Below are 20,468 nucleotides of genomic sequence, written 5' to 3'. Positions count from 1 at the left end.
AGTATAATTTAGTGTGATTCATGCAAAATGTATGAATAATATGAAGTAATAAATACCGTCTTTCCAATACGCACCCATCCCTGAACCGCAAATGATGCCAATGGTGGGTCGGATGGAGATGCGCGCGAGTAAGAAATTGGCCGTTTCCTGCAGTGTCTCGTATGAGTATCTGTAAAATTACAAAATATAATTCATTTTAATTGTACATGGCTACAATCTGAAAATATATTTATGGATTTAGGCAATGCAATACAGCATCAAGTTTAATAATCTGTACTTTTTTACGCAATTCAATAAACAATGAGATGGCACATCCGACGGAATGTCGTAACCATCAGCTGAGCAACACCATGAATATCACAGAAAAGTTTGACGCTCACACGTTGCGTCTAATACCCCTGGTATTCTAAGCGTTCATAGACTACGGTAATCACTTACCATCAGGTGGGCCGTATGCTTTTTTGCCACCTCAGTGATATAAAGAAAACGTTGCTATTCCTAAGTATTAAAGTGCTGTGCTTCTGTATTCTGTAAATTTATTGCCGTCACAAACACAGCAATGGAAACAGCTGTTCAGGGGAGAAACGAATAGAATTGATAATTGATGTCATAATGAGGTAACCATGCAAATGACTTGGAAAATGCATATCTTAAAAAACTCCGTGTAAACCTATACCTAATGTAAGGCTAAATTGAATCCTAATTTAATCATACCATGTTTTACTCTTTATATTATAAACGTTATGTTTATAATATAAAGAGTATAAATAATCAATAACCAAATATCTACGATGGATAAGAAAGTATTTGTACATATAACCATGATTCATAATTTACTATCTGACAAGACAAACAGAGGAAAAGAAGTAGCAGAGTCTAAAACTCCATTATATATAGGTAGCTAACCTATCAGTTCGACGTCCATGCGGTTCCCCTCGAAACCATTGTTAATTATTGTTGAATTCATCATGATGGGCCAACTGATTTTCTTCATCTTCACCTATTATCCCTCACTAGAGCACCTTAAGTGTATACCGATAACGTAGCCGGAGTTACTGTTTTATTTTCACGCATTAAAAATACAGGACTAGCATCAACTATAGTAGGTATATACATACCTACATATTTAACAGTTCATTCGCCTGAAACTAATAGTTTTGTATCTTATATTAAATATGTCGACGCGTATCGACACGTATTATTATATGAAAATTATATTTTTTAATATAATATTTGGTTGGTTAACGATCATTTTGAGCAATTATCAACAGGCTCAGAAGTTGAAATAAAAAAATAGAAATTCCGGTGTCGAACACCGTTATTAGTAACTAAACAATAGGCCGAGAAATTATGAATTTCAAGTGGTAAATTTTCACCTAAATTCTATTCGTATTTTATATACAAATTATTTTATTAACAGTTTTCTATATTATTGCTGTACTAGTTTCGTCAAAATTGAAATTATTTTTTGCACAAAATATTTTAATTATCAAATTCTAAAATTTATTTTCATTTCTAAAACATAATTTTATCATGTAAATTCTTTTGCTCTAAATTCAAATGATGTATAAGTAAACTGATAATTTACAGGAAATATATTTACCCCCTACGAACATTGTCTTATTTGTTTGTACCTATTTCTACTATCGGTGAAATAAGTCAACTCATAAAATATAATTTATTAACAGATAACAAAATGTTAGCAACTGTATTGTATTTTTCCAATATCCATAAATAGTATAATAATAGTTAATGAATAATAATAATTTATATAATAGTTATAATATTAGTTATGAAGTCGATGTAACTGTACACAAACATTTTTAACTATTAATATGACTACATAGGAACGCAAGACCTGACTTATTTTCATAATTATGTCAAAGTTCTAGTACAAAAAAAATAGCGATATTAATCATAACGAGACATAACACAGTGATTAACCAACGTTTTATTAAATATTGTATAATTGCTTTATATTCCATTATTAAAAAGCTACAGTAATATTGTATTTCTGATTATAAATAATTGAACCTTTGACAAGTTTTCCTTTTGATTACAATCGTAAAAAAAAATAAAAAGTTTATGTACACTTTTCCATTTCTTTACAATCAATTTACAAGTTTAAATCATAAATAACACAGCGCAGGACCGGTTTCTATACGTAGCATGGTTGCAAAAGAATGCAGTTGGCCGTCATTAACTGTTCATGCATCGCAGCTCTTGATGACGGTCCTTTCAGGTCGTTAACGTTGAAGAACTGAGATACTTTAAGAGGTAATATATAGCTTATGAAGGTGGGAGCTATAACAAGTATTAATGAAGCTAATGATCTCACGTAGAACTTTAAGCTTAACATAACATCTTGTAACTTTGTACATTCTAGAATGTTATAGATATCAGTTCTCTACCAGATGAGTATAAGGATTTCACTATTACTATTACAAAAAAGTAATGTCGTAATACTGACATATAGGGGAGAAAAGGATTGTAAGTAATGGGGACTAATAGCCCCATTGCTATCAAGCCCTGTCAGGTCAATCTCCAAGCGGTTTCCTCTGAAAACTATCGTGATTCAGACTTGTTGCATTCGTCATAATGGGCTGCTATCATGCTCTTCTATATGACAGGCGGAGCATCAATGAGGTATCCCTCACCGGTGCCCCGTCAGCGTATACCGATAGAACATTCGGGGTTTTTCAATGTACTATAATGAAATGATAACCCCGCCTGCGCTATAGGTATAGGCTGGCTGGACACCAGTGAGGGGTGATAGGTGAGGCTGAAAGCAGATTCATTAGCTCATCGTGACGAATTACACCAGAATTTATTACGATAGTTTCAAGGGGGAACTTCGTGGAGGTCGCTCCCCCCCCCCCCGCCCCTCATAGACGAGGGGCAGTATTCCATTATCATCTAAAACATTACATTCTTGGATGGTTCTGATAGACTCCCGTTTATTTTTATACATGTATAGATAGTTTTATCTTTTTTACTATTGTAGTAAATAGGACATTGACACTTTCTTATTCATGTTGCTTTTTTTTCTATAATTCCACTTAATTCATTTTTAATTACTTAATTAATTATCACTCAATTTTTGTTTTCTTTGAAGTTCGATTTTTATTAATTGTCGAGACATTGGCAAAGTAAATAAACACTAACTACCCTATGTCGGATTACTATCTACAAAGTATTAAGTAATACAACATATTTGTTTGTTTATTGGTTATCATAAATGAAGATGGAAATTTCCAGACAATATACTTGTCAACCTCACTCGTCGATACAAGTGGTCGAGTGTTTCTTATTAAATGAACGATTGGTGTTATAACGCGAATCGATCAGTCAGATGATTGGTAAATGTAGTTCAGGATTCAAGGGCAAATAAGCTCAACAAGGTAACATTTAAATAAAGTATAGTTTATTTGCACTATCAATGTATATACAAGGTATATACTATCAAGTAGAATATAAAATGAATCTCATTATCATAAATGCGAAAATTTGTAAGGACAAACGGATATTTGTCATTTTTTCATAATAATAAATAAATATTGATTTATGGAATTTTAATAGAAGTAATATTTAGATTTTTTGTTTATCTATCTGTTTGTATCGTTTGTTGTAGCATCACGCAGAAATTTAATGTTGATTTCACTGTTGTATTTCTGTAGGTCTAACTTAAAAACTGGTATATGTATTATCTTGATACGCCATCTAAATGTGGCTAAATCTAATTCATTAATTTATTTGTACTTTTGGAATCGGGAAATATCGGGCAGAAAGCTAGTATTTATATAGAAATAATAGGAATATTGCAAAATCAGTTGCGTCGATTATAAATTATTCTGATGTCTATTTATAATTTACTGCTGTAAATTATACAAATAGGAAAATCTAATTAAATTAATCTATGAGTAGTGTAAACCCTCTTTACAAAAGGACATTAATGAATTGTTTAAGTGTAAGTTAGGAAATGTTTTAAAAAATTGTAACAACATTGATAATATTGGCACCTCTCAATATCACTTATTTTTTTGCTTACCTAAATATTATATTTTTATATTTGGATTAACAGATAGGTATTTTGTACATTAATTTAGAGTATTTAGCATTTTTATGTAACGTAAATTCCAATTGAGCCGCTGATTAGTGAAAAACGATTTAATAAAGATTTATGAAAACGTCTGTTAATTTATTTCATAAACCTTCATTCAACCTACTACAAAAATATTGAAGTTCTTAATTCAATTATATATATATTTTTATGTAAATACATTGGTAGGCGAATAATATGGCTAGAAATGAAAATAAGTAATATAATAAGTAGGTACTTGGTCTATCTTGCGCGACCTCACTTATCGCAAATACCTTCCGGAAGAATTTTATCCTCTGTTATTAACAATAAAAATATTATTTATTTGGGAAATTATTTGACTACAAAATTAATTGAACTGTTAGATAACAGTTCAATTAATTTTGTAGTCAAATAATTCTAATCTTAGAAGCTCCACAAACAACCACATATATAGATTAGAGGACACAACAAATATCTCAATTTATATGAAAAATATATACAGACGTACATACATATCGATCATGCCTATCTCCCATTATGGTAGGAAAAACTAATTAAAATTTGTCAAATCGCGATTCAAATAAACCTCTTTCACTTCCTTTACATTCAACAAACTTTTCACACATGCTCGCCGGTTACAAGTACTTTTAAACTGGTCCTTTTTCAGCTCCTCGGTATACGTCCATCTAGCCCTAGTATACTTTTTGACTCTTGATTATTAGCCCAGATACTATGCCTAAAAAATATCTATATGAAAAATAAATATGGTACAAAGAAAACTTTTTCTCATTAATCATTCCAAAATCAAATATCATCTGTAATGTTGTTATTAATGTAAACTTTTATGACTTAATTTTTAAATAGGAAGAAACTCCTAATCTATATCAATTAGGCTCTACTGACAAGGAAACGGCAAGGGCGTGGGGTGTTCAAATCGAACGGAGGTTCCGCGTGTAATTAGCACTTAGTGAGTGTACTTAAACCCTAGACCGCACTACTTAGCCATCGCCAAGAAAAAAATTCCAAAGTTTGAAAAAAAAAATTGTAATAATGGGCTAAATAAACAATTCCTTTTCAACTTTTATAGCTCGTATAGTAACTTTTTAGCTTGTTTATAACGATTTATTAAATTTTAATACAAATAAAAAAAAAATTTGCATCACCTATTTAACGCATATCCTATTCGTAATCTTAGGCCTAATATTACGTGGATTTGTGGATGTATATTTATTTATATTATTAATTCTTCTTAATTACGTATAATAAAGGTTTTTACGGGTGATATTATATAATATTTCATTTGTTTTATAAAATTTATTCATACACTTGTGCAAAGAAATAAAAAAAAATGCATATCCATACTCTAATTCCAGTCACTTGTACTAAATAGGCATATCAATCCGCGTCACGACAGTTTGGAGCATGATACCATAAAATAGGTAAAACATATTCAGTATTTTAGTAAAATTGTAAATCAAATTGAAGGACATCCTAATACAATAGCAAATTGATAAACGCATTTGCATGGTATATTGAATATTTTATACCTAAGACAATTTGAATTTGAATAAGTTCAGCTTTAATCTAGTGTTCGGTTGACAATTGTGTTTTAGAAACTACATTACAGTTTTGCATACCTCATAGTTTGAAGACGAAAATTTAAAAAGCAATAAATATTTCCGGTGTTTGAAGTTATTTTACCAAAAATTATTGAGATATTCATTAAATAAGCTTAAAACTCAATCCTATGTTTTTTATTTATTTTTCATCATTTCAGCCATTAACTGTCCACTGCTGAACATAAGCCTTACCCATATAAGGAGTTTTTCCAGTAGTTGCTACGCTTAGCAGGCGGGTTGGCAACCGCAATTAAGTTTTATGAGATGTTTTAAGAGGGGCTGCTATCCATTCCTCTATCATTAAATTTCTTTAGTCGCCTCTTACGACACCTAAAGGGGTGGTCTATTCTATGCTGGAACCACACAGCCAACTCTATGTGTTTGGATATACTTCAAATATTATATTCAATTCGATTGCTTGGGTACCTCTGTCCCATTCGTGTTTCAACCATGAAGCTGTTGTGTTTACATAGCTGTGTTTCGGTTTGAAGGATAGGATATGGCGTGAATTTACTGGGTACAGAGAAATAACACCGGGGTCCTCAGGAATGGCAACGCATGGGAGGTATCATGGGCGAAACAGTATACTCTGTTATGTCCATGGTACTGCTCATGTCTATACGCGACGGTTACCACATTCCATCAGGTGGGCCGTCAGCTTGTTTGCCATTCTAAGTTGTATAAAAAAAAAATAAGAACCTAATTTAGATTTAGTTTCAGTACCACACCGGAGCTAGTACTCTCACCAATACTGATAAAAATATTTTCTTTAGATACGAGTATTTGTGTTCCATACACTTGTCGTGACTGCGACGATAACTATTTATTTATTTATTTACAAGAAACATGGTAAGTGCATAGATGTTACAATAAGTATAAGTCCTCATATTTCGCCATAATTAGCCATGCAAATATTAAAACTTAAAAAGAATAAATGTTAAATAAGTCATTGAAATTCGAAATGTTATATAAAAAAAAAATACATAAAAAATGTCAGACACTTGTCAACAATAAAAAAGAAAGAAATGTCACTGTCAAATCATGGACTATTGATAACAGCTGCATTGTAACACGTTAAGTAATTCACGTAGGTTGTTTACCTTTTTGTATCAAAAACTCTTGCACACTGTAAAAGGACTCCTCAACAAGCTAATGTTTTAATGAATCTTTAAATTTTTTAAATGGGAGTTCTCGTATACTTTTTGGTATTTTATTATAAATTTAAATTGTCATTGAGTAACAATTTTTATGGTAAAGTGTGCTTCTACAGAATGATACCTCCAATTTTGTTGGGTCTCTGGATATTAATTTATTATGATAAGCTAGTTTTGTTGTAAATAATTGCGGCTGTGTCTTTACGAATATTCTACATTATATAAATAGAAGCTACTGTCAAAACTTTTAAATTTTTTATTACTATTTCGAATAATAATTTCTCGTACCGACATATTTTGTGAATATTTCCTCTTACCAAGTTATTTATTTATTTATTTTATCAACTGAGTGAACTTTACAGTTTCCCAATACGCTAACCCAGGAAACCATCAATACAGCAACACATAAATAAATAGAATTATATTAATTAAATTTTAATTACAACATAACAATAATAGAAATAACAAATATATCTCTGAACACAAACAGTCTGTGGTCATCCGACGAAACTCCAGTAAGTTAGAGACAAACACGTTATGAACAGACAAAAAGAATTTATTTGAATGTTCAAAGAAATACACTAGTTTCATATCAATATTGTACCATCCTACAAAGGTATTAATTTAAGTCTCTATTATAGAAGATTATAAAATTGATATGCAATATATTTTGTTTGTCAGTGATTATAATGACTACTATCATTATAAAAATAAACTTAAATAGAATAGAGGACAAGAAGATCAATAAATAATCTATGAAAGCGAAGTGGCGGAAAAGTCTATTTCAGTGTTTCTGCTTTAGATAAGGCAATATATTCAAGTTCAATTGTCTACCTATTTTAAAGATTTTATTTTTTATATTTATTATTCATTATTTTAAATTTTTTACTTACCCTTTCGCTGAATTTCCGTTTCCGTTGCCTTCCGCGTCCACCTCTGGAAGTGTTTCTTTGGCAGGAACATAATCCTTGCGTCCGCCCATAACGGTTACATTGATTGGAGCCATCACTTCACTATATAATAAATCAGTTTAATTAATACAACGCCTGTCGCAACGTAGTCCACTGTGTCCAGTATACTAGCATGCAATGCGCGGCCCGCAACTGTACCCTTATTATATACTCAATGGACGCTGATTATCGTTTTTATTTTGCTGCTATACATGTTTATTATTGTTACCCCTACCTTATCAGTAAGATGATTCAATTCGGATAGGAAATTAACTCTACAAATTCTTGAATACTACTGTACAAAAACTTAAATGAATAACTTTTGAGTATAGTATATCTAAATTAAATTGTGGAACAGAGTCACCTTTAGACATTTTGGAACATTCTTCTAGATTAATTATAACCTCACCGCACAATGACATGATATATCGTGAAATTAAACGATTTTATTCTTTTTCGTCTTATACTTTTATATGATCGTGTGCCCCCGACATAGAATAAGCATACTTTCCTTTTCCGTGGGTGCCGTAAGAGGCCATTAAGGCAACTTAATGGTCGAGGAATGGGCACCAATATCTCTCTTAAATCATCATCACAGTCCATTTGTGGTTGCACACTTGCCAGCCAAGCTTAAAAACTACTGGCAAAACCTCCCAACAGAGAGGTCTATGTTCAGCAATAGACAGTTAATGGGTGATGTAATAATAATCATAATAAAATAATAAACTACGACGTTAAAGTTAAGGGAATTCCCGAAGAGGCGGGGAGGCAAAGAGTATGGACGAGTACACGGGAGCATCGGCTCGCTGACACATATTTAATATTCTTTTATGTACACTACACTACACTCACACAATTGCCACCACGATCTTATAGAAAACCTAGGTGTTCTACGTTACTGCTGTGAAACTTGCACATCCAAAATTATAATCTGAAGAGCAGCACAGACAGCCACACGCATACACACTAAAACAACTCGTTTAAATATAACAAATACACATAATACACTTGTACAATTGAGCCTAAACCTGCAACGGAAACGCTAAAAAAGTACTGACGTTCCTAAATTGCAATATTTCTTGCAAGTGAATAAATGTGCAAACGAATTTTGCTGTTCCCGATTAAGGAGTGCAATAAAATCTGTTCCCTTTCTAATTTTCCTGCCGTTACCCTGCTCAATCCTTCAAACCATGGCACACATGGCACACAGCTAGATAAAGGATCATATTTAAGTTTTTACTACTTCTTGTGACGTTGTCTGTTAATTTGTTGCCTTTTGTTTATTGAATTGAATTGAATGCAGTTGTCTTATGATTCCTTCTGCCCATCAGTACAATCCGACCTCAAGAACAAAATATGTGTAACCGGTGGTATCTATTTTATACCCTGCAAGAGTGCGCAAATGCACAGTCGTTATATTCGTGGCATGGCTACCCAAGAACGTCGAGTACTGCAATAGCGACTTGCTGCAAGGGAAATGAGCTTCTCTGCATTGTACGCTACTGTGAAACATCGGCCAAGGTTATCGATTGACTCGACGAAGAGGAAGTTGATGCAAGTAGTTTAACAATTCCAGAACTCTTTGCCTCTGCTCTCCCGATACCAATAAAGAGAGAGTCTGAATGACTAGCAAATCCATGGACAGAGAAGTAATAACTAAATTGTTTTTTTTTTTCATACCTACTTATTTGATTTATGGCTAATTTTAATTTTTCTGTTGAGAATACTATTTTATTTTGATTAAATTGTTTTGATTCAGTATACGTTTTCTCGGTCTCTTACAACACCCACCAGTAAGGAAATGCTAGTCCATTCTATGCCGGGACCACACAGCAATTGGTTAATTCTTGTTAAATTCGTCACACTTTCATCTTCACACGTTATCTCTCACTGGGATACCAACGTATTCCAACAGCCTACCATTGCATTTTCACCCATTAAAAACTGCCTATACAAGGCGCAGTTAGTGTTTGCGAAACAAGTTTAAGTCGTGATGCATTAATGTTGATTAACCATTACATCAATCGATTTGCTTTACTTGAGAGTATAGAAGCTTATAATATAGTTAAACTTTGTACATACTTATATTAATAATATAAAAGTTATTAATTTAACTTTAAATAATTGAAATTAAGTATGTATCGATTTATTAATTTAGATTATATTTCACTAGTTATTGACACAACTCTATCCGTGATGGTAGTTGACAATAATTATTCCATGTTATGATAAACTTTCGTTACAACTCTATTTTTAACCTATAATGTGACATCATGGGCTGTTTGTTTTACTAAATATTTAAATTAAAGTTTGACTATAATTATATTATGAGTTTGGTATAACCGTAGATATATTTACTTGTATAGGAATGAAGTTTGATTACATTAAATATAACAATTCTAATAAATATTTTTAGTAATAGAATATTAGTTATTTTTCGCTGCTTTAGACACATCAATTAAGTATATTTTCAATCATATGCGTGTGTTGTATATGCTCCTATGATAAACATCGTTAGTTTTTAAAATAGGTTAAATTTATAATATTAATAAGATTCTTCTTCTATTGGTAGGATTATATTTCAAGACTTACCTATACTTATAATAGAAGTTGTAATATTTTAGGCACAATGCATTTTAATCTCATAGCACATAGATGCATAACAATTGAAGAGAAATAGATTTTTTAAATGATATCCTTTGTTGGTAACTCGAACCGTTTTCAAAAGAATCACAATATGATGGGCTCATCGTATTCATTTTTTGATTTTATCATCGCATACATTACCTAGAGGCGTTGTACAAACATAAAAATATTTTCAGTTCTTCCTCGTGTTTAGATCGTAACGATGTGGCTTTTCGTTATTTGTTTATTTGTATTCTGTTATTTTCTGAGATCAAAAATATCGAATCGAGCATTGTATCCACCAGGTTAATAGCTTATCATCTTGTTAATAAAATTAATTAACCTTCACGAAATTACTAGGTACAGAATCAACACGGGATTAGATCTTACTCGTACCATTACAGAAAAAATAATATGTTTCAAACTATCAAACACACCTTCATTTTTAAGTAATTATTTTGTTTTTACACAAAAACTGTAATTATTTTTGTTTTTAGGGCCTCCAACGTTTCCCATAATTGGAAATATGTTATCAGTTTATATAGATTTAAAGAAGCACAAGTATCACCATAAAGTATGGCAGTCTTGGTCCAGAATTTATGGCAATATTCTGGGATTAAAATTTGGGTTGATCAGAATTGTAGTTGTATCAGGAAGAGAATTAATAAGAGAAGTATCAACCAGAGAAGTCTTCGATTCGAGGCCTGATGGATTTCTTTATACAATGAGATCTTTTGGTAAGAAACTAGGTGAGTTTTTGATTTGATATACTTATTTGATATTCTATCAATCATTTATCAATAGTGCCAACTCTGCTTAGTTTGAGACTCGACAGCGCTGTGTGATATATCCAAAAATATTTATTTATTTCAACATGTTACAGGCATCGTATTTTCCGACGGTCCCGTGTGGAACACAACAAGACGAGTTCTGCTGAAATATCTAAAACATTTTGGCTATGGCACACGATCTATGGAGGTCTTTATAGCCGAGGAATGTAGAGATCTCGTCATGTTGCGAATATCTGATGCGGGGACGCCTGTTTTTGTTAATCAAATGTTTCACATACCAATCACCAACATATTGTGGCGTATTGTAGCTGGTAAAAGGTAAGGTAATTTTACGACTTAAGGCACAGATATTTTTGTATATCAATAGTTTAATGGGATAAATTTTACGCTGTTATTTTTAACTGACTTGAAAAGAGATGTTTTCCATTTAACCATATTTCTATTTCTTTTTTGTGTGGATCTCGCGCAATATCTTCTTTAATTATGAATCTTTGATATATAATCTTTGGTAGTTATTTTTTAAATAAATAAGTTAATTCCGGTTTTGACTTTAAATTATAAATATGTTTTGTTAAATTTTATTAGTGATTAGGTTTATAACATGACGAAATAATTATAGAATACCTAAAATATTTTTAGGTACAGTTTAAATGACAAACGTCTTGTAAGATTGTGTGAGCTTGTTACAAGATTGTTCAGACTTTCAAATATGAGTGGCGGCGTTCTCACTATCTTACCTTTCCTCAGACATATTATACCAGACCTCATTGGATTTACTGAAATAAAATCAGTTCACAACAAATTACATGAGTTTATTTTGGTAAGTTTTTGTTTTAAATCCATTGACAATAATACCATAATATTGAAATTGTAATATAACGGCATACTGGCATATCCTTGAACTAAATAATAAGAGATAAGTTACTCGTATTTGCTTATTATATTATTAAGTATTAGTAAATAATATTTTATTATCAGTTATTTTTACATGTATGATTACAAGTAATTTCATTTAATTTATCTAATTTATATTACAAATATTTGTAATTCCTGCTATTGTTTTTTTATGTATATAATATTTGGCATTAGGTGTAACATCAACATAGTTTATTGAAACATTGTAGTGAACGACCCTTCTTAGATAGAGTTAGTATGCCCATTGTAGGTAGTTAAACCTTCCGTGTTGTTTACGCATATTTAAATACACGATCAGGACTTAACGCGATCCGTTTACAGGTAAATAGTATTTGATTTTTATTGCCAACCTTTCAGAATAAAAAAAATCAGATGTGTAGGTACTATTTATCAATAATCGTATACTATTTTTCATACACATGCCATTCTGCAAGGTAATTTCATAATGATTCTAAGTAATGTAATTTGAGTTCTATAGCTTAGAGTTATTCCCCTATTCATTTATTATTATTATACAATATACCCAGGGTTTAAAGTAAGTGTAAGTGTGTGTTCGGTGTAAGTGTATTCAGGTGGGTTTTTTTTAATGGAATGGTTACCCCACCTGCGCTAACGGCACACGCTGACGGGGCACCAGTGAGAGATGATAGGTAATAATGAAAAGGCAAGCCATCGTGATGAATATACCTGGAATTTAACACGATGGTTTCCAGGGGAGACCACGTAGAGGTCGACCTGATAGGGTATATTGCTAACAATGAAATTGATAGTCCGCATTACTAACAATCCCTTCCCCCGCCAACCAACCACAGGGTTACCATTACATTATCATCCTTTAAAAAAAACTAGCCAGACTTCATCCTCACCTGTCATCACTCACTGGTGCCCCGTTCAGTGGCATAGGTACCGGAGGGCTAGACGGCTTCGGGGCTCCCAGTCTCAAGGGACCCCTCAGACTTTTACTTATAAACTATAATTGAACTAGTAAAAATTTTCGTCACATTCTGAGTATAAATAAACCAGATTCCTAGAACGCAACATTAATAATGGCAACTTATTTGAAATAATACAAGGGAATTCCCAACAAGTCTCGAACGTCTTTGTTTGAAACTTGCGGAGAACTCCCCTGTATTCTTAGGCTAGTTTGTTTTTGTCCCAGGGCCTTTAGTTACCTATCTACGCCTCGCCAACGGATACCAACAACGAGGTTACAATTCCATTTTTATCCCACCAAAAAAAAGCAATAACATATACCTATACAATTTTTAGATATTAATTTTATACAACAAACAAATAAATTACAGAATTAATAAATCAAAGTGACAATATTAATAACTTAAATGGAAATTGGAAAGCTATTAGAAATTTCATCAGTATTAAGCTCAGATGAATTACTGTATTAACAATTCCGAGTACAAATTTATTAGTTACACTTAGAAAATAAATTCAATCTAAATAATATTACACCATCTATTAAATTGTAACCAACAAACAGCAGGCGCTATTCCGAATCTATACTACAAACACACTTTACGGTCGATAATGAATTAACAGATTCGTAATTGATCATGGATAAAGAACCGTCATTGATACTGTAAACAAAACAAATACAATTTATGAAATATTATTTTGAAAAAAGAAAACAGATTTTTTAATTCATGATTGATTCATTTGTCTCCAAAGACTCGCCTAATCAATTGTTTGACCTTGAGTATTATTTCAATAAACTGTAAACCCTAATTATAATAATAAAACAAAACTAAAACCATTAGAAATTTTGTAAATTATTTCACTTCCTAGGTGTATTAAAATTTAATAAATAAATCAAATAAAGTAAATTATGCAATGAAAGCTTTAAGTCTGTTGAGGCGCTCTTAAGCGTACTGAAATGTTCTTAATAACATTTTGTGATAACTAATCGTATTATAGTTAATTTCAATTTTCTACAGGAAACTATTAAAGAGCACCGTGACAGTATCGACATTAACAACCCCAGGGACGTAATTGATGCCTTTCTTATTGAAATGATAGAGCACAAGGCTACTGCAAGTTAGTATCAAATTACATACGACTAAGTATTTTCAACCGAGTTTAAAAAGAAGCAAGTTCTTAATTCGGTTATATTTTATTCATATTTGTTACCTCATTAACTCCGTTAGTTTTAAACCAATTTGAAAAATTCATTTTTTTTTTTCTTATCTAAAAGGATATACAGATTGGTTCTATAGAAGTTTAATCAAAATCGATGTAGTTTTAATTTTTAAATCACTTTTGCCACAACTGAAGTCGATTTTAGTTGTGAATTTAATTATCTACATTTTTAAACAAGGTCTGGGTATCATAAAGAACTCCTGAGTATATATTTATATTAATTTTATATTATTATTGTAACTTTGATGGATCTTATGGATGGTTACCATTTATTTCATGCGATGACTAAAATATTATGCCTTTTTATATATTTTTTTGCCTTTTTATATCCGTATCCAATTGTTTTATTACTATATCCGTGTCAGAGGTATGCTTCAAATTAAAACATAGCCATACAAGCACTGTTACTCACTGATTATAAACCACAACTTTGCCTGAATGGAGCAAAAAATATGCTATCAATCAGAGCGATATTTAGGGTTGTTATCTGGTCAAATGGCAAAAGTTGTAAATGAATTTACTGCAAGTTAAAGTGATAATCTCAATTAATATTATAAAGAGAAAAGATTTTATTTTTTGTTTGTTATGGAAAAACTCAAAAAACACTTAACTGATTTTAAAGGGCTGTCTTTTTATAATTTGTTAATTCGTCTTTCTAGCCATGCGAAGCCAAGGCTGGTCGATAGGTGATGAAATGCGGTGAATATAATATTGATTTTTTATGATACCTAGATCGATCATTACTATCCCATTTATCTTCATATCCGCACTTAATACTTGTAAAATAATAACTTCATAATATTGAATAGTCATTCAGTTACACCACGTTGTTTAAAACGCCTATCAAAATTAATAAGCAATAATAAATTTAAACGCAATTGTAATATAATAAAATTGTAAAATGTCTATACGTGGGAGATATTTAAAAAAAAATATGCGAGGTGTTGCATATATGCCACCCCTATATCATTTAGGTGTTTGACATGTATTGCAACACTTTTAAAAAAATATAAAGATTGCAAATGCAAAAGAATGTCTATTCCTAACTTACTTGATGTATTATTTAAAATAATTAAACTACAAATGATCCTGCCTACCCTGTCATATAGAACATTAGGGATCTTAATAAGATCAGTAGAAACAAAAACATTTTTTTTTTTATTTTGTCTGTCTGCATGTTTCTTCCGCCATCACGCAAAAGTTACTATACAAAGTTGGATACGGTTTGCACAGTTATATTCCTAAAGGTCTAACTTACAATCTAGTGCATGTTTGATCTTGATACACTATCTGGAAGTAGTCTATTTCATTGATTTTCGTACTTCTGAAATACACACATACGAAGTAGCGGGCAAAAAAGCTAGTTATAAATATAATAGAGATATATATAAAATATAAGAGAGATAGAGATTTAATTGGTTAGTCGTTAAGGCGCTAGGAGACAAACACTTTTTTACATTTATAATGTTAGTAAGGATAATTAACATTAGTCAAGACACATGTAATAAATCTTAAATATAACAGGTAAATAATATGGTATTCTCGTGTCTACTATCCGTGACCTGATTTTGCTCAGCGTTACAACTATCCAATTACTTGTAGCGATTGTATTATAATTTACAACTTGGTGTATCAGTTACAGAGGAGGAACTTCAAATTGTCTGCTTAGATATGTTAGAAGCTGGGATGGAGACGGTAACCAACACAGCGATTTTCATGCTCCTTCACTTAGTGCGCAATGAGAAAGTTCAAAAGCGGCTGCAAACTGAGATTGACAACGTGGTGGGATTATCACGGACACCGTCTCTCGATGATCGACCAAAGTATTGTTTTAATTTTTTTTTTATGATCTACTGAATCTTTTTTGTTTTATTGAACTATTTTCTACTGATCTTGCAGAAGTCCATATCATTAGATATTTAATTCGAATTCTTTTGTACAAGAAACACACCGTTTAACTATAGTACAACACTCGAAGATTGGGGGAAAGCGATTATTAGCAATGGAGTTCGACAGCCCCATTGCTAGCAATATGTCTTATTAGGTCGACCTCCACGTGGTTCCCCTTGGAAACCATCGTGAACAATTCTTATTGAATTCGTCACGATGGGCTAACTGACCTGCTTCGTTCTCACCTATCATCCTTCACTGGTGCCCCGCCGGTGTATACCGATATCGCAGGTGGGGTTACCATTCCATTATCATCCATTAAAAAAAAATACCCGAAAATTGACCACTACAATTTTGTGGTGGTCAATCTTCGAATGTTGATAGTCACATACAATAATGGTAGCGGAATTGAATAAAATAATTCTAATGAAATAACCAGTTACTAAAACTTATACTAATAGTATTGGAAAAATATTTAGTATCTAGTAGACAAGGTTATATCTAATATAAAAATCCACAGTCACACAGCCGTTCACAGTTACAGTCGCGAAATCACACATCTATTAGATATCATCTGATTTAAGAGGATTCGTAGTCCTACGGTTTGACAAGAAGTAATAAATTATATTATTATATATTTAAAAATATTATCATTTGACTGGAGTTTTTTTTTATACAACTAAGAATGGCAAACAAGCTGACGGCCCACCTGATGGTAAGTGGTAACCGTCGCCTATAGACATGAGCAGTACCATGGACATAACAGAGTATACTGTTTCGCTCATGATACCCCCCATGCGTTGCCATTCCTAAGGACTCAAATGTTAGTGTGAGTAAAGAGGAAATGCACAATACCTGGTGTATTAATAAGAGAAAGGGAATCTGAAATATCCGTTCTTATCAAGCCCCTTGGCGCAACGTGGTCATGGCAATATCGTCCACATAAGAAACTCATGCTCAACAATGAGATTTATTTTAATACATTTTTATAATAATGATGTAATTTGTATTATATTTGTACAAAGCATGGTGTACACGGAGGCAGTGTTACTAGAAACGTTACGCATATCCAGCGTGGCTGCTGTTGGTATACCTCATATGGCTCGCGAAGATGCCAGGCTTGGCGATTATTTGATCCCAAAGGTGAAATAAATATTATATTAAACCAGTTTGATGTGAAAAACAATTTTTATGAAACATTGATAATTTATAAAAAAAAATTATACAACTTAGAATGGCAAACAAGCTGGCGGCCCACCTGATGGAAAGTGGTAACCGTCGCCTATAGACATAAGCAGTACCATGGACATAACAAAGTATACTGTTTCGCCCATGATACCCCCCATGCGTTGCCATTCCTGTGGACTCAGGTGTTATTCCTCTGTAAATTCACGCTAGCCATGCAAACACAACTGCTTCACGGTTGAAACACGAATGGGACAGAGTGTCTCCTCCTGTCTCCCTGTGGTGGCCGTGTGGTCCCAGCATATAATGCATTACCACTCATTTTCCCGTGAGTGTTGTAAAAGGCGACTAAAAAAAATTTATAGTTAAACGATGGGCAACAGCGTCCCTCTTAAAACATCTCCAAGGTCTAACTGCGGTTGTCAACCCATTTGCCATGCGTGCAATTATGGCAATGGCAAAACCTATGTTCTATGTTCAGCAGTGGACAGTTAACGGTGAATTGATAATGAAATTATTGATAACTGATAGTTTACAACCGTCATATATTATTATATAATATTATTCAATACTATCATTTTGTTGCCAGTTACACTTACGTACGTTCACCCTTTGATACGTTAAATTCCAATATTTTTGACAAACGTTACCCCTGTGATTAACGTAACTCTAATTATCTTTCAACTACCTCGCTCACATCGAAGATTTTTCAGTCATAAAAATAGATAAAGTTATCTAATAATTTTTCTACCCTATTTAAGATTATATACGTGAGCATATGTTTTAATTTTACTCTTTATTACAGGGTACTTATATTCTACTTGCTATACACGATCTCCACAACAGCAACGATTGGGAGGACCCTGACATATTTCGACCAGAGCGGTTCCTTAAGGAGGGATCCCTCATACAGGATGACAAGATTTTGGCTTTCGGATTAGGTAATTTTATTAATTTATTTTCAGTGAAATCTTCTCTTGTTATATAAAAAAAGTAAAGCATATTGACTATCAGTTTAAATTATTAGTGAAATAAATTAAAATATTGATCATACAATAATAATTTCCTAAGTATAAACATTACAAATCAGACAAAATTTACATCTGTGTCAACAATAATTAGGTAGTAAATAAGTCAGTAGGTATTATTATCGTTCTAACAGCAATATGTAATTATATATAAATAATTATCCACATAGAGACTGTCTACACACATATTTAATAACATATAATCAATGTTGATATTGATCGTTCGATAATTAAAACTCATCTCAATTACCGCACTACCTTACTACTCGTACAAACAAGTGCTTGACAGCCTAGTACCATAATAATACTATCATCATTTAACTCTAAAACCTTGAAAAGGTTGAGAACCCAAAAATTCTAGCAAATTAATCATTCTTTACCCAGCCGTGGTGAATTTGAACACGCTCGTTATAATACAAATAATGTAATGAGTTCAACTAAAGAAAAAATACAGACCCATAAAATAATGTATGTGCCAAAGGGAGACTTTGTACAAAAGCCATTTGCGTGGGAATGTAATTGGGTAAAGCAATTGTGTTTGCATGGCTGTGTTTCGGTTTGAACGGTGGGATATGGCGTGAATTTACAGGGTACAGAGGAATAACACTTGAGTCCTTAGGAATGGCAACGCATGTGGGGGTATCAGGGGCGAAACAGTATATTGTGTTATGTCCATGGTACTGCTCATGTCTATCATGGCGACGGTTAACCATTCTAAGTTGTATAAAAAAATATAGGTATATTATTAGGATCTGTTTCTCGAGATTTTTCTCGTAAATTAGGAAAAAAAGTATCCCATGTACTAATCAAAGATCATAAAATATTAAATATGATTCAAATCCGTTCATTCATTTAAAGATACATTTCAGTAAAAAAGCAAAGTTGAAAAAGTAAGTTTGCGTGGTTTCAGAAGTAGAAAAACCAACAAAATAAACAACTTCTAACAAGGAAGGAGTAGCCCATTCTATGCCGGGCCTAAGCGACAACTTTTTACATTTCACTAGCTTTATTAAAAAAAAAAAACAACAATTGATTTCTTGAAGTTCAAATTACCTTTCTACTTTTTAAATAAAATTATTAAATTTATTATTATCAATTAATTCAGAGTTCACACTCTTATTATAAATTTCAACGCTTAACACAAAAAACTCACATTTTCGTGTAAATCAGCAAAATTAATTGTTTCTGTACAAAATTTCACAAAAATCTACCCAGCCGATTAGCTGTTTTACATTTAATATTAGTATGGATGTTTATTTTCAGGCAGAAGACGGTGCATAGGTGAGGGCTTGGCCAAATCTGAACTGTTCATGTTTATGACACATCTTCTACAGAAGTTTACACTAAAAGTACCCGACGGGGATCCCATGCCTTCTACAGACCCTATCGATGGAATAACACTATCCGCCAAACCGTTCAGAGTGATTTTCGAGCCTAGATTTAAGTAAATAAATGGATATAGAATATTTTAACACTTATATTTTTTTAATTTGCTTATTTACGTAATTGACTCTTTATTATAATGTATTGTAGTCACCCTGAAGAATGTATGTAAGATACATGTAGGTAATGAATATTTCCGTTTTTGACAATTATTTCGACCTCATCTGGGATCTTCTTTGTAAGTTCATAATCACGGTATTTTAATACCGTGATTATATGTAAATGAATGGATATTTTTATGGTATCTAATTAGTAAACAATCGATGGGTTTGCTTTTGTATAAAATAGGTAATATTGTAATATATTTTTTAAGAAGCATACAATTTAAGAATTCGATATTGCGATAAGAATTACCGAAATTTGTTTAGAATTTTTGTCTACAATTTTACTTCCGTGGTGATTCCAGCAAATACCAGGACACTTTTTTGTGTGTGTTACACATATATATGATACACGCACATATATGTGTGTCAAAAAAATTACACACTAAAATATTTACTGTCCAATTAAGATCAGCCTCTTTCATTCATGAAGTCAATAACACACAAATACAGTACCACGTGGGAGTAAGATTTAAAAATTAATAAAAATGAAAAGAAAAACAATTGTAACAAAAAATACTAATAAAAAAATAAA

General features: G+C 32.0%; 2 protein-coding genes across 5 annotated transcripts in view; one reads left to right on the top strand and one right to left on the bottom strand.

Annotated features, from left to right (window-relative positions):
• The window catches only part of LOC113521185 (purine nucleoside phosphorylase-like), a 15,508-nt gene extending 7,549 nt beyond the window's left edge, over positions 1-7,959 (bottom strand). The window contains exons 1-2 of one of the 2 annotated variants that reach the window (XM_026906641.3): positions 7,748-7,959; positions 57-169 (exon numbers count right to left, since the gene is read on the bottom strand). In XM_026906641.3, coding sequence (XP_026762442.1) covers positions 57-169; positions 7,748-7,860 — 226 coding nt within the window. In that variant the 5' untranslated portion in view covers positions 7,861-7,959. The remainder of the gene's footprint in view (positions 1-56; positions 170-7,747) is intronic. The other variant, XM_026906642.3, reaches the window with a different exon arrangement.
• Positions 1-20,468, top strand: part of LOC113521454 (farnesoate epoxidase-like) — a 22,944-nt gene extending 2,476 nt beyond the window's left edge. Inside the window, exons 1-9 of one of the 3 annotated variants that reach the window (XM_052899028.1) lie at positions 10,519-10,734; positions 10,927-11,178; positions 11,313-11,538; positions 11,968-12,040; positions 14,085-14,184; positions 15,923-16,109; positions 17,202-17,319; positions 18,167-18,302; positions 19,653-20,468. In XM_052899028.1, the coding sequence (XP_052754988.1) occupies positions 10,653-10,734; positions 10,927-11,178; positions 11,313-11,538; positions 11,968-12,040; positions 14,085-14,184; positions 15,923-16,109; positions 17,202-17,319; positions 18,167-18,302; positions 19,653-19,837 (1,359 nt within the window). In that variant the 5' untranslated portion in view covers positions 10,519-10,652 and the 3' untranslated portion in view covers positions 19,838-20,468. Of the gene's footprint in view, positions 1-10,518; positions 10,735-10,926; positions 11,179-11,312; positions 11,539-11,859; positions 12,041-14,084; positions 14,185-15,922; positions 16,110-17,201; positions 17,320-18,166; positions 18,303-19,652 lie in introns of those variants that run through there. The other 2 variants (XM_026906981.3, XM_052899029.1) reach the window with 2 other exon arrangements.

Source organism: Galleria mellonella, unplaced genomic scaffold, assembly GCF_026898425.1.
Source record: "Galleria mellonella isolate WM207_F2 unplaced genomic scaffold, CSIRO_AGI_GalMel_v1 utg55, whole genome shotgun sequence".
Classification (NCBI taxonomy): domain Eukaryota; kingdom Metazoa; phylum Arthropoda; class Insecta; order Lepidoptera; family Pyralidae; genus Galleria; species Galleria mellonella.
The sequence above is the reverse complement of the archived record's forward strand: the minus strand, read 5'-3'. Positions and strand labels throughout refer to the sequence as shown.